The sequence below is a fragment of the Schistocerca piceifrons genome, chromosome 5 (genome assembly GCF_021461385.2).
Source record: "Schistocerca piceifrons isolate TAMUIC-IGC-003096 chromosome 5, iqSchPice1.1, whole genome shotgun sequence".
Taxonomy (NCBI): domain Eukaryota; kingdom Metazoa; phylum Arthropoda; class Insecta; order Orthoptera; family Acrididae; genus Schistocerca; species Schistocerca piceifrons.
In genome coordinates, this window is record NC_060142.1 from 383,483,531 (window position 1) to 383,497,452 (window position 13,922).

The 13,922-nt window shown below is 36.4% G+C and overlaps 1 protein-coding gene across 2 annotated transcripts in view; it reads right to left on the minus strand.

The window, feature by feature from the left end:
* Positions 1 to 2,123: 2,123 nt before the first annotated feature.
* Positions 2,124 to 13,922, minus strand: part of LOC124797897 (SUN domain-containing ossification factor) — a 258,179-nt gene continuing 246,380 nt past the window's right edge. Inside the window, exons 4-8 of one of the 2 annotated variants that reach the window (XM_047261014.1) lie at positions 11,181 to 11,416; positions 8,069 to 9,613; positions 5,191 to 5,445; positions 3,627 to 3,867; positions 2,124 to 3,543 (exon numbers count right to left, since the gene is read on the minus strand). In XM_047261014.1, the coding sequence (XP_047116970.1) occupies positions 2,678 to 3,543; positions 3,627 to 3,867; positions 5,191 to 5,445; positions 8,069 to 9,613; positions 11,181 to 11,416 (3,143 nt within the window). In that variant the 3' untranslated portion in view covers positions 2,124 to 2,677. The remainder of the gene's footprint in view (positions 3,544 to 3,626; positions 3,868 to 5,190; positions 5,446 to 8,068; positions 9,614 to 11,180; positions 11,417 to 13,922) is intronic. The other variant, XM_047261013.1, reaches the window with a different exon arrangement.

Here is a 13,922-nt window from a genome sequence, read left to right on the forward strand (position 1 = left end):
GTACATTACAGACACATGGAATGTGCTAGTTTATGTAACTGACAGACGCTCAGACTTCAGTCAGTATCCTCCCTGCAACATTAAGAAACTATTCATACATAGACTCGTGGCTCACAGTAAAATGCCTATGTTCAGTCACCGAGATACAGTCTTGAATTTATCATTCTCAAAGAATTTCTGAAGGGCTTTTCTGATCTCTAACATCACTGAGCCCACACTTGGTGTGGATTTTCTCCACTGTTCGAACAGAACTGTGTCCATATGGGAGGTTGATCTTCACATAAACAATGAAATTGTACATGGTCATTTGATAATGGCCACAACACTGTAGGTAAAATGATTGCTGTGTATTCTTTGCATCCCTGTTTGGGTTTCAGAATGATGTTTTATATACTGATGCCTTAGTATGTAACATATCAGTAGATATCAGGGAAATTAAAGTACCACATACTCAGAAACAAAGTAAAGCAGTACCTCATACTACTGCTCCTACAATTTTACCAGAATATTTAGACACGTGTGTGTGTGTTTTATAAACTGGCATACTTATCGAAAAAGCAATTTCCAGAAAGGAAGTGATTTTGTATGTGAAAAATTCAAATAGCACTTACACAGAACAGATATGCATATCCATTTTAAATGCATACCTAAATAGGCACACTATTTAGAGAAATTTTGAAATACTTTGTTAGAAATATTGCTTTCAATTTAGATTTCCTCCATTATTACTGAACAACAGCACCCAAAGAATTATTTTTATTGATGTGGATAAAGAAGTTCATCTGTATATACATAGTTGGTCCACAGTGCTCAACATGTCATAATGGAAAACAGAAGGTAGTAAGGTGACTTAATTATTAACGAAAATAGCTAAATTAATTATAACATACATGTAGCAAACATTTGAGCCATTTTTCCTTTTTTTCTGAAGTCATGGCAACATCATCAGTGTCAAACATTCAGTTCATTAATGTCACTCCAACATTCATTGTAATTTAAAAAAAAAATCTTTGTGCTGTAACTCGAACAATGAATGAAGATCCAGAGACATCTTTTCACTATTCCTTACAATACAATGTAATGGATAGAGAACCACTCGCTGTAGAGTTGAGGTACCTATCTGCAGTAATGGCACCATATACCTTAGCTGTGTGCATGCACACACTCTGGAGGTGTTTTCTTGTTTCACTAATTCTACCCCAGATTTAGTACTGAATACAGGCAGTGGTGCAGGATATCTACATAATGTCTTATGCACAGAACTGATCTTTACAACCATCATGCACAGACACTGGCAGAAGCAACTGGGATGTTCATTTCTGAAACAAGGTATTCTGATCACAAACATCTTATGTTCTTTTGCCATCTAAAATCCTTAAAAATATTTCAATACAATGTTTTGGTGCTAAGTACAAGTTGATGATAATAAATTCTTTTGCCTTGATAGTAGTTGTATTTTCGGGTTGACTATATCTGTAACTGTCTAGCCAAACACATCAGGTTAGACATTGTCTAATGCCCAGTTGTTAACATTACAGTACAATGATTTGTTTTAAGAATCTCAATTACACAGCAGCAGTATTGAAACAAGAAGTGATGACTGTGAAATGTAACAATGACAGTAGTGACAGCAGCAAATCGTGATATAGTTAAGTTATTGGGAGGTCAATAGGCAGTTAAGACTGGAAATATTGCAAAGCTTTTTGATGATCTCCTCCAGAGCAGTACAGAACACACACATGCATGTCTACATTATTCTGGACATTTACTTAATCATTATCTTAAGGAGATAATGATTTACAACTTTCAAATATTTTTGAAAAATCATGATTTGGCACAATAGCTGTACGTCTTTTACTAAAACTGGTTGTTTTAATAAAATGACAGCTATTATAACAAATCATAATTTTTTGTTACTCGTTTAAGTTAGGGATGAATTTTTAAATGATAATACTAAAGACACCACTTTTTAACTTTAAGACTATTCAATAAGTGAGAAAAATGGCACACACTGTACCAGAAACTTTTATATTTAGAACACAATGGAGTTTATGGAAATAAAAACTAAAATAGACTTTTTATCTGTTCTGGAAATACCTGAATCAATCACTTCTCCCCAGTTTAATCTTCAAGTACATGAATTTACTGGACTTACACTCTATCAAATGTAAAATTTACAGATTCTCCCTGCAAGCTCAAACGTTGTTTTAAAAATTTAGTTTGATTAATCTCAGTGATATTGATCTGTATGCTATTAGTTTCTCTTTCCAGAATAAAGACATAACAGATCATGAGTTATATCCACACCAGTATACTGCAGCACCCTTCGGTGTACATGGTTGTTTTGAAAGAGGATGAATTCTATTCATGTTGCTTTTGAAAGGCATACAATTTATTCAATACTATTGGTGTTCCTGTGGTCAGGAATGTCAGTCTATAAACAGTGTGTGATGACTTGTGTTTTCTGATTTTACATAAATACATACATTACAGACATAAATAATACACCAGATAAGACAATGTCTAAAACAGTACAAAAAATAAATAAAAGGATATAAAAGAAAAATATATTGCAATTAGATGTTTTAAATACAATAAAAATTACAACAAAAGTTTCTGGAATGAAATTGCATTTGTTCAGACTTTAATCTCAATTTATTTACATAATTTAAGTAATTCAGTTTTTGAACAGTGACTGTATTCTCCAGCTTCCTATTTTCTTTAAGCCACCGGTTTGCTTCTTGCTACCTTCTTTACGTATTGGATCTACTGTGCTGCTCAAATTACTTGTCCTTTCTAATGAATCTGGAGTTGCATGACTACTGCCATCACCATTCTGCACTGTTTGTGTTGATGTCACTGTATGACTAGAACCATTGCCCTTTCTACTACTGTACCACTCCCAGTTGTCAGACTTCAATTTAGCCTGCAATGTCGGACTCTGCTCTGAGCTACGACGACCACTTCTTGCAGCCATTGCAGTCTTCATAAACAAAGGAGCTGACAGATTGCGAATCTTTGGACTCAGACCCTGATGTTTCACTGAACCATTATTGGGTCCTAATACTGGTACAGACTCACTTAGGTTAACCTTATCATTCACTTGTTTGTTGGAATACAGAACTTCGAGCTGTAATAACCCTCGCCCCCTATTGTGTAAAGATGAATCTGAGGAGTCAGAGTATTGCACTGCAGAACCTGTAGTTTTCAATAGTGATTCTGCACTTGAGTACTGTATATTGTCTGATGATGTGCACTGAACCACATTTGATAACTGCTCTGCTTCAGATTTAAGTTCTTGATGGTCTGATGAATGAAAACCATTTATAATTGATGGATTATTAGCTTCAGGAGATTTCTCCTGAAACAGAGGATCACTCTGTGTATCTGTTGGCTTCTGTAGTTCAGTGTTGTAGTCTGATCTTGGCAATGAATCTTTTTTCTTCCGTCTTCTTCGTTTATTCTCCAACCTCAATACACTGCGGACACCTCCATCAACTTCTGATGCCTGATTATCTGGGATGAGTAACTCATAATAGCTACCTGAAATATGAAAATTTATTTAGATAGTTTCTGGAGTATCGGATATTTTCTTTATAATAAAATAATAAACTTTCAACACTTACCTGAAACTAAAGTATCTTCACTTGGACGCCGCTTCTTTAATCTATGTATTTCATGCCCAGTAACTCCTTCAACAGATCTCCTCCTCTTTTCAAATCTATTTAACTTTCTGCTTCTATATCCAATGCTAAATCTTCGTTGATTATCTTCATTCAGCTGTAAATTTGTGTGATTTGCATGATGCTTCAAGTACTGAAGCATTACTGCAAACACCACTATGAAGAAAAGAGGCTGCATCAGGGCCTATAAACAAACAAACTCCTTCAAATTACTTTATTCTAGCCAGCATATCTTTGCAATTATACAGTGCACATTAGGAACTAAGGAACTCTTTATTTGTGTTAGTGAGCAGTAATATAAATACAAAATGAGAAAATTTATGTTTGAACTTCACTGTCTGCAAGAATAACAACACTCTTACCAATTACTTCAGTAGTGATAATATAAAATTAGATTTGAATCATGCAGTATGAACTGTAATCACTAATTCACCAACACATTCAATTCAATGTACTTCAACGTTCGTTCATAAAGCTAAGTTTAAGGCACAGGTCACCATTAACAGTGTCCATGACTACACTGCACAACTCTGCAGCATTGACACGAAGTCTGGAGATAAGCTATTTCACAGCACCTGCACCTCTCCCTCTCCTCTCCCCCCTCACCCCCCATTAGGCAAATACTGGTGATTAAAACTTTTTCTGCAACCTGGGACCTACATTGTCTCGTGCCTCGTTACAGAGAATAACATTATTACAATTCATTCACAATTTGTTATCACAGTCACCCACATTTCTGTGAAAATTACTTCACAACATTAAGCCTGTAATAAGAAACAAACAATATGTACAACACACAATAATGCACAGACCATATAATGAAACACACACACTTTTATAAAAGTGTGTTCAGTCTATTCTGTCAGTGTACAGTACAGCAGCATGTAGCAAATGCAGAACTGTTCTATTACAGCAGCATGTAGCAAATGCAGAACTGTTCTATTACCAGTATTGTTCAAAATTCTGACAACCTTGATCGCAGTAGTGCGTACAGTAATGCACCCTCAACTGTCTTACAGGCTCAAGAATTCCAAGAGATTAGATTACTTTTTCCGTAAGTGCAAAATCCTAGCAACCAGGCCCACATCACTATCGACCAGTCTCTTCACATGCCCCAGGAAAAGAAATCCTTTCATGCCACGTCTGGTGACCACGCTGGCCATGGAACAGGACCACTTTGACCAATTCACTATCGTCCAGGCTAAAGGCAATAACATCATATTGAGTTGCCAGAGACTGTGTGTGCCTTATATCAAAATACACAGTAGGTGTCCGCAGTATTCCTGACCTACCTCTGAAGGTTCATCTCTCTAGTCCTGCTTCATTCTGTAATACAGAAGTACATGGATACTTTGTAACCACTAAAGAAAGAACCAGCTGTAGACTTCAGACTGTGCATGGATGAATGAAGTGACCAACTATTTGCAATGCTTTGTTCTATATACCAGTATATTTGTGCACTGAATGACTTACAATAATTCAAAATTGTACAGAATCATTTACTTACATAACCTGTGGCAGCCCAACTAGTTCTTTCATTAACTATAGTTTCAACTGTTGCTGAAAGGATCGCAAGTTGTTGTTTTAGCTCAACAATCTCTTCTAGTCTTCTTTTCTCTCGTTCTTCTGCTTTACGATTTTGATCCAGAACGACTGACAATGTACGATTGAAAGACTTTTGCATATCCTCCACTTGTTTCTTGTACCTCTTACTAAGTTCTTCGAGGTACTGGCCACTCAGGGACATATTGCGCTCCAGAGCCTGAAATGAATTTTTTTTAAATTGTAAGTTGCCTTTCAATTTATAAAGCTTGAAACAGTTATGCACAAGCAATATCTTTACACTGAATTAGCGACTCAGGGGATATTTCCAGCCTGTTTTTAATATGGTATACCACCACTCATGTATAAAATTGGAGATAAAGCAGACAACCCAATTACAGACTTTTCCTCTCCTTCCAGTCTTTCCAAAAGTCTTCAAAAAACTTTTTTATCTAAAAATACTGACTCATGTAACCAAGCAGAACTTGTTAACTGCCTCTCAGTTTGGCTTCTCTACAGAATTCTCGACAGAGAAAGCAACACCTGTTGAGGACAAAATTCGTGTTGGCAAACTGCAATGTTATGGAATCTTTGGTGATTGTATAGAGTCTTGCAACATAAGGTGTAGGGTATCAGTAACAGACTGTATCACAAGGCTGAAATTAACCTCAGAATGGGGAAACAATTTCTGGAATCCCACAAGGATTGGTACTGGTTCCACTCTTGTTCCTAACCCAATGACTTTAAACAGCAGTTCAGAAACTCTAATGTTTTGATGATGAAAAGATGGTGTCCAAACTCAATTTTACTAAACACAGTTCAGATCCTAACCAAACAGGCCTCCAATGGGTTCGAAGCGAACTGCTTAAAAGCTGAATCTTATGAAGACACATTATGCAATTTGGAATAAGCAAAAGTGACCTGCTCGCACCAAAAGTAGACAATGGCCTTGCATGAAATGAAACACTATATAAAATTCCTAGGAGTGGATAATAACTTAATTTTCAGTCAACACACACCAACCAATCAAGAAGCTCAGTTAAGCATGATTACCCTAGACGCCCCACTCATCGTGTCAATCTATTTTCATTCTTCACTGCCTTACTGTATTATCTTCTAAAAGTAAATAAATTGTGTGTTCAGTAAAAGCAAGCACTAAGAATTCTGCAAAAATTATGTAAATGTACATTTTACAGATGCTTTTTTAAGGATCTTTGAATTCTTACACTCCTCCAAATACACTTACACCTTCATTATTTTTGTTGCTGAAAATAAAAATCAATTTCAGATTGACTATGATTTCACAAGAGAAGACTCACAAATAAAATTAATGTAGATTTTTGCCTCTTTGTCTAGGGTTTGAAGTAGTGTTACATATTCTGGTATAAAGTTATTCAAACAAGCTATCAATGTGAGGAATTTGAAACCCCAATAAGTTCAAAACAAAATTAAAATCCAGCTCATGAGTCACTCTTTCCCCGAAGTATTTTAATATCTAGAGTGAACATTTGGTTAGCTACATGGCAAGTAGTAGTGTTCACTGAAAAGCTGCATGAAAAGTAGCAATGTACCATATATGTGACTCTGTATTTAAAGATAATTTTATCTAAAGAAAAATTCGCTCAAAAAAGAAACTAGGAGACTGCTGCCCAATATTCACATTCATGAAGCAAATACTGCCAAATGAGTCGATAAAATGTGTAGCACTGAATTACTGTTCAGAACTATTAGTATCTTACTCACGGAGAAGAGAGGGTAGATGGATCCTGGGACCTGAGTAACTTTAATTTTTTTTTCATACTCCCTCTTCCTCCTCTCCCCCTCCCCCCCCCCCCCCCCTCCCAAAGGAAGAAGTAATAGTTTCAAAATCTAACATAGTGCGATGTACTTGCGTGTGTCTCCACAGCAAGTATTAATCAATATTTAATGACATTTGTAATTATTTTCGTTGAAAAATCCCAATGTAATTAAATGAATATTAGTACGACTATGGAGGCATCAGCATTTTTCAAAGCAGCAGCTTCTAATTTTCTCAATTGACTGTAGATGACTTAAGTATGAATAGCATTAAACAGCATAGGATTAGTTTATTGTTAATACAGTGTACAGCTTAAGATTTTATAATCAGTTTGTCTTCTATTAAAGTGTGCCTCGAGTGCTTTCACATCCCTCACAGTTTCTCCTCCATGAAATCCATGGATGATAAATGAATTAACGAACAGTGTGCAGGACAGTGCATTTAGAACCAAGTGTCTCGTTCATAATGGTTTAATGTTTCCATGTGAAGAACAGTTTAAAAGCAGTGACATTTAAAAATTAAATGATAAATGTAAACTTATATGAATTAGCTACACAAAATGTCAATTACAAGACATGCAACACACTCATTACAATAACTTTCTGTAATAGTTATTGCACCTAAACACTAGTAATCTCGATTCAGAAACAAATCAGTTTCATATTGGTTCAAGTGGCATTACCTCTACACCTAATACTTTAACAATGATAGGATGTTGCCCCTCATCTCCATTCAACTTCTCTAGTTTGTAACAGTGGAAATAACTACATAAACATTTTAAATACATGTGGTGTTGGGAGATGCTGGTGCTCTATTTATTCACAATGCTGTTTATGGCAATTGAGAAACCCGTGAAAAGCAGATTTTCAAATGTAACGACCTTTGAACTTTTTACGTTTAAATATAAATAGCACAAGATAGGAAGTCAACAGCCATGAAGCCCAGTTATTATAATGCATGAATTATTCTGCGAGAGCGCAAGCGAGAGTGAAAGCGCAAGCATTCTGTCAATAACAGAATCCTGAAATCATTTGAAGACATTTACCTTGATCTTGTTTGCAAGCCTGACAAAAACTGATTCTTTCTGGACTTGCTGTGTCGGTAAACTTGGTGGTGCCATAGTTGTAGCTACAGCTGGAGCAGTGCTGGTGTCAACAACTCGCTCCAGGTCCTTCAGTTCATTAAGCAAGCTGTCCAGTGAAAGATTATCTTGCGCTGGTTCCTCTGCTGTAACTGGCATGGTGACACTCTCTTCCAACACCAGGCCAAAATCTTCTACTTGTGATGTACTCGAGTCTACTAACTGTTCCTTAGTTTCAACAGCCTTTGTCTGAGCACTTCCATTTGCACTGTCTATTGCTTGTATCACTGAAGATGCTTTTAACACTGTATCTGGTGCAGGTGGCAGCTCTGTAACTACAGTTTCTGAACTGGGTAGTACTTTACTAGCTGTGAGAAGAGAAGGTGCTACATCTTCATCATCAACCCTCTCCAGTGTTTTAGTTGGCTTAATTTGTGCAGCAACTGATGAGTCAATATGAGATACTGTTACAGGCACAACATGAGAGTCTATGTTCTCTGCAGTGCTACTAATATTACAGGGTTCGGTACTTAAACTAGTAGTCATTGTACATGTTGGAACAGGTTTCAGGACGTTTTCCAAATTATCTTCCACGATGTGAGATTCTGTGTCTTCTTTTTCTGTACTTTCCAAAACAGGACTAGCATTCAGTTCTTCACTAACATTTAAGGCCACTCGCTTTTCAAATACTGCTAACATATTACACAGGGCTGCTATATATTTTGGGGGGAACAGTGCCATAATGTAGCCTCCTGGATCCACTTGCCTAATGCCAAACATTTTTCCAGGTTTAAGAGGGAATGGAGCCCCCAACTTGCGACTTGGGAAATCTAATCCATATGGAGCACACAACTTTGAGTCCCTGATGGTGTCCGAAACGAAAGGCGATTCTATTAGTGCATGCAGATTCTCTTCTTCACAACTAAGTAACTTAAATACATCACCATACAGTGAATCACTACAGTTGTCACACACAACAATATGCCTAGGACTCCTACAAGGTTCTGCACTGGGGACTTGTGAATGAAAACTTTCTGTTGTGTTGTTCTGCATGTCTGTATTATTTCGAGAGTCTCCACTTTTCCCTAGAGCTTCTGCTGCTTTTGTGACAATACTTAATATTGCATAACGAGCATTATCAAATATGGTTGATGGTTCTCCTTTACCAATATCAAGTGGTTCATCATCATCTTCAACATCATCATCGTCTATATTTTCATCTGGCTCTAAAACTTGATCCACTGTTTTCAAAACTTCAAACTCGCTAGTTCCGTATGCACGAAACAGTGACACTGGGCAGAAATGTTCTGAGCCATAATGGGAGTGAAATTCTACTTTTATAAATTTTCCAAACAAGTGGGGATGTAAGTTAAAGCTCTGGATTGTTCTTTCATCTTCTGCAACAAAATTGCCTACATTTTGCCAGTCTCTAGTTGGAAACCTGTCACTAACATACACAGAGAACTCTCGTGGTGGTGATGAAAATAATTCGAAGTTGGCAATCTCAATCTGAAACAAAGGTGAAGTAGTAGTTAATAATTTTGAGGACCCATAATCAATTTACAAATACTATGTTTTAAAGTTAAAACCGATACTGGGTGGTTATAGTTTAAGTACAGCTACTCATGGAGGTCCAGTGTGGTCTGCATCATCATATGGCAGCATGAATTCGAAGCTATACAAATGCATTAATGCAAAATCTATTAATGTTGCATTTTTTTTATTTTTTTCCAAATTGTGGTCACCAGGTGCAAATCTGGCACTGTACAGGATCTTCACAGTGTCCCTTGTGCACATTTTGAACAAATTGTGTAAGTAGTAGTTAATAGTAAAATCAACATTATGCCTTTCTTACTTGTGTGATCTTTTCTGCCCACATCCCTTTCCTAACCATTAAAATGGAAACATTTCTATACATTTTTTCCTTTCATTCATAGTGCCAGATTTGCACCTGGTGGTCAAAATTGGAAACAATTTTTTTCCAGCATAAATTGGTTCTGCATTAATACATTATAATACCTATCTAGTTTTGTTTGTGTAGGATAATTACAGCACACACTAGACCTCAGAGTGACACTTTGATCATAACAATCTTGTATTAGGTATCATAACTTTATAAATCTACAACCAGAATTAATTACTTCTCAACACTAACATATAAATGAGGCTATAAAGAAATATACTATCAGAGAGGTGTCACAACCGTATTTGATGTCTGTGTGTCGAAAATTTCAGATATTTTGCTGTAGCTACCTATAAACGTGACAAAAGAATGGTAGTTTTCTATTTTTACATTAATTTTGAAGTTGTTTTGATTAAAATTTAAAATAATTTAGTTCAATATGAAGTAATTGGAGAGAGAGAGAGAGAGAGAGAGAGAGAGAGAGAGAGAGAGAGAGAGAAATCTAGCTAAGTGGTAGCAGGAGAACACACACAGAAAAGGTATTACAGTTCACAAGATTTTGGAGTCAAGGACTCCTCCTCTTGACAGAAAGATTGAAGGGGAAGGAAGAGGGGTGAAGGAAAAGGACTTTTGAGATTTAGTTTGGGAATGTTGGACAGAAACCAAGGTCAAGGGAGACTTGGCAGAAGGGATGAGAAAGAAAGACCTCTCCAGACCTTTTCCTTCATCTCTCTTTCTTCGCCTTCAACCCTTCTGCCAGAGGGGAGAGCCACTGGGTCCAAAAGCTTGCAGACTGTATTACGTGTATTCTCCTACGACTGCCTAGAGAATAGATTTTTTTATCTATTCAATTACCTATATTTTAAAACACTGATTTTTTAATTGATATTAGTTCAATATCAGAGTGATAACCACAGCAATTTACAGGGAAATTCTTGGATGCAGCAACACACAAAATAACACTCTCTCTAGGAGAGAGAGAGAGAGAAGAGAGAGAGAGAGAGAGAGAGAGAGAGAGAGAGAGAGAGAGAGAGAGAGATATCAACTAGTGGGTAAGCCTGTTTTGCATTATTTTGTGTTTCTATGCTCCACACATTGACCCACTGTAGGTGAGTCGTTGCCTTTCCCTTATTTCACGCAATGCAACATAAGATTTAATACTTCCAAACTCACCTTTTTTGCCTGTATAGCTTCACACAATTCAACCACAAACCAAATTCGACTGGTGCAAGTGTTCAGAAGGTACTCATCTCGAGATGGAGATAATACTGAACTGGCACTTGTAGCTTCAGGATTAGCTGCAACTATTTTTGCACCACAGTCTGGAGATGCGTAATTTTTTGAATGCAGTTTAGAACTTCCAGCTGGCCGACTCTGGGTGACAGGAGGAGATGTTGCATTATTCTGATCTACAATGAAGAGAAATTTATGTAATAAATCATTATCTATTATACCAATTGTCATTATTTTGCTAAATTTTAATGACATTCATAATGAGTAGGACAAACAGATGAGTTCAAAAGGAAACATTTTAAAATAATTTTGTTTTGTTGTATATAATAAGCTTTATAGCAGGGGAGTTCTCTATCATTATGCAACACAGCTCTGGATAAAAGATGTGGTTGAAGTCCTTTGTATCAGCACACTTGCCATGTTCTTAGCTTGGTCTGATTAGAATAAATAATACAAAACAAAAAAATTGTAGCCTACACCTATGATATCACTTGACAGCAGCCAAGGGCTTCCTGTCACATCCAGTATTACAACACCCTTATCACCATTCAACTTACCATAGGCAAAACTGTGTGTGCTTACTACAGTGCACATTTTACTTTGGGGTTATCCTCGTTTCAGAAACACACTAATTAAAAATGTAGCCATAGTATTTTCTTTTCCACTTTTCTTCTTTCTCATCAATAGTGAGTGTGATTGTATAGTTGCTTCATCCAGCACTCCCTTGTAGTGCATTGGGACCTAGCTACGATTGGACACAGTAGTAAGGCTACTACACCAGCACACAGTACTGAACACGGTAATAAGCATATGTAATTGCTTTTCTGGTGACAAGGCAACTAACCGGCTTTAGCAGTCAATTGGTCAGTCAATTCTTTTTGTCAGTTTTTCCAGTAAAATGACAATCAAATGAAACTAGTCTCCGTGGGTACGTCAGATATACGCAGGTTTCATTCTGCAGGTTTGAGTGGTTTCACTCTTGTGAGACAACTGACTGACAAGTCTCTGACTATTATGTCATTTATATGAACCTTTTCACTCAGTCTCCATGTTTGAGTTCATTGTCAGTTATACATGTACCATAACTTGAGTTCACATGTTATTTGTCTGTAAGTAAGTTATTTTATTTCACAGAGAAGTGAATAAAAAGTACTTCTAAAACGAAATATTTTCAAAGTTTCTGTGTTTATTTCTTAATTACATTCTTCTCATACTTCTGGTGCTAAATGTACAGTTTTGGTTATTATTAAACAGTTAATAACTGGTGCTACATTATGAATTTACTTTGTTTAACTTTATAAGAGCTCTTCCTGTTGTTTTGTGTCCATCACTGATGTGTCTCTCTCTCTCTCTCTCTCTCTCTCTCTCTCTCTCTCTCTCTCTCTCTTATTTGTAATTTGTTAATTTTCTTTGCATTTCTTTAATACAGTTTCAGCATGTGAATCATCCTTGTGTATACTGTATAGTTCATTGAATTAACACTGAGGATCACTATTTATCCAGTCATATGTGTTCTTTCATTCCCACACCATTGAGTGTTTCAGTATTTTGATCCAGGCATGAAGTCCACTATCAAATAGAGTGCTATTCATAAATATGGATGAAAACTGAACTAAAAGTTACTTATTGGCACTTAACAAAAAGCAAATATTGGAACAACAACAACAGTGACAACAGATGTTAAAGTGCAGTCAATACTAATGATTTATCTGTGTCAAAACAGTCAAATGTTTCCATTCAGAAATGAATCTGCTGGGTATCAGGCGACTGTGTCTACTGTTTTCATTCGATTGCTCCCAGAGACTGGTTTCACTCAGAATTACAACTGACACAATCAGTTCATTCAGTTTCTCCCGTATACTGCACTCAAAACAATGAACGAATAATTCAACCCACAACCAAATGAACCTATTGTTTTTCAACAACCAACTGATTCAATTCTTTTCATTCTGTATTTCCCTTCACTACTTTTATCTGGTAATTTTCAATACTTTATTCCAGAACCTGCGTTTATCTCATGTAGTCCACATGGAGTCAAATTCAGTAAATTTTACCTAGAATAATTCAGTTGAATGCCAGAACAAATATTCAGTAATGGATTATATAAGCTTACTGAGAAACTGAACTTGGGCCACAAAAATTAAGCCACATAAAAAATATTTTCTTTGATAATGGTTACACTTCTGATGGATATTGCAAAGCCATTATATAGAGCACTCTTAAACAGAATACTGATTAACAGAATAAAAAGTTTGTATTCTTAAACTGTCACAGCCAAAAAATTGCAACTCTACCTGTGAGTGTCAAAATTCATGTAGGTAGTGCAAACTATGAAGCCAAAGTGGATAGAACATGAGATGTTTGTGCCTGTGCTACCACAGGAAATCAAATTTAGCAAAACATGCACTGGAAATGGGACTCAACTGTTTACACACATTAGATAACACTAGGAAACATAGTGTCTTAACTTTTTTAAATTAGATATTTCAAGCCTCAGGTCATAGCATCTATAAAGATGGAGGGTGGTGAGTACAGTTTGGGATCCAGCCATCATAAGAATTCAAGCAGACACATGGCCTTACGTGGGATGGACAACCACTGATGACACAGCCAGTTGCATGACTTTATAATGACGAGACCATCACCAACACAGAAGTCTGTTAACAGTAATACTTGATTCAA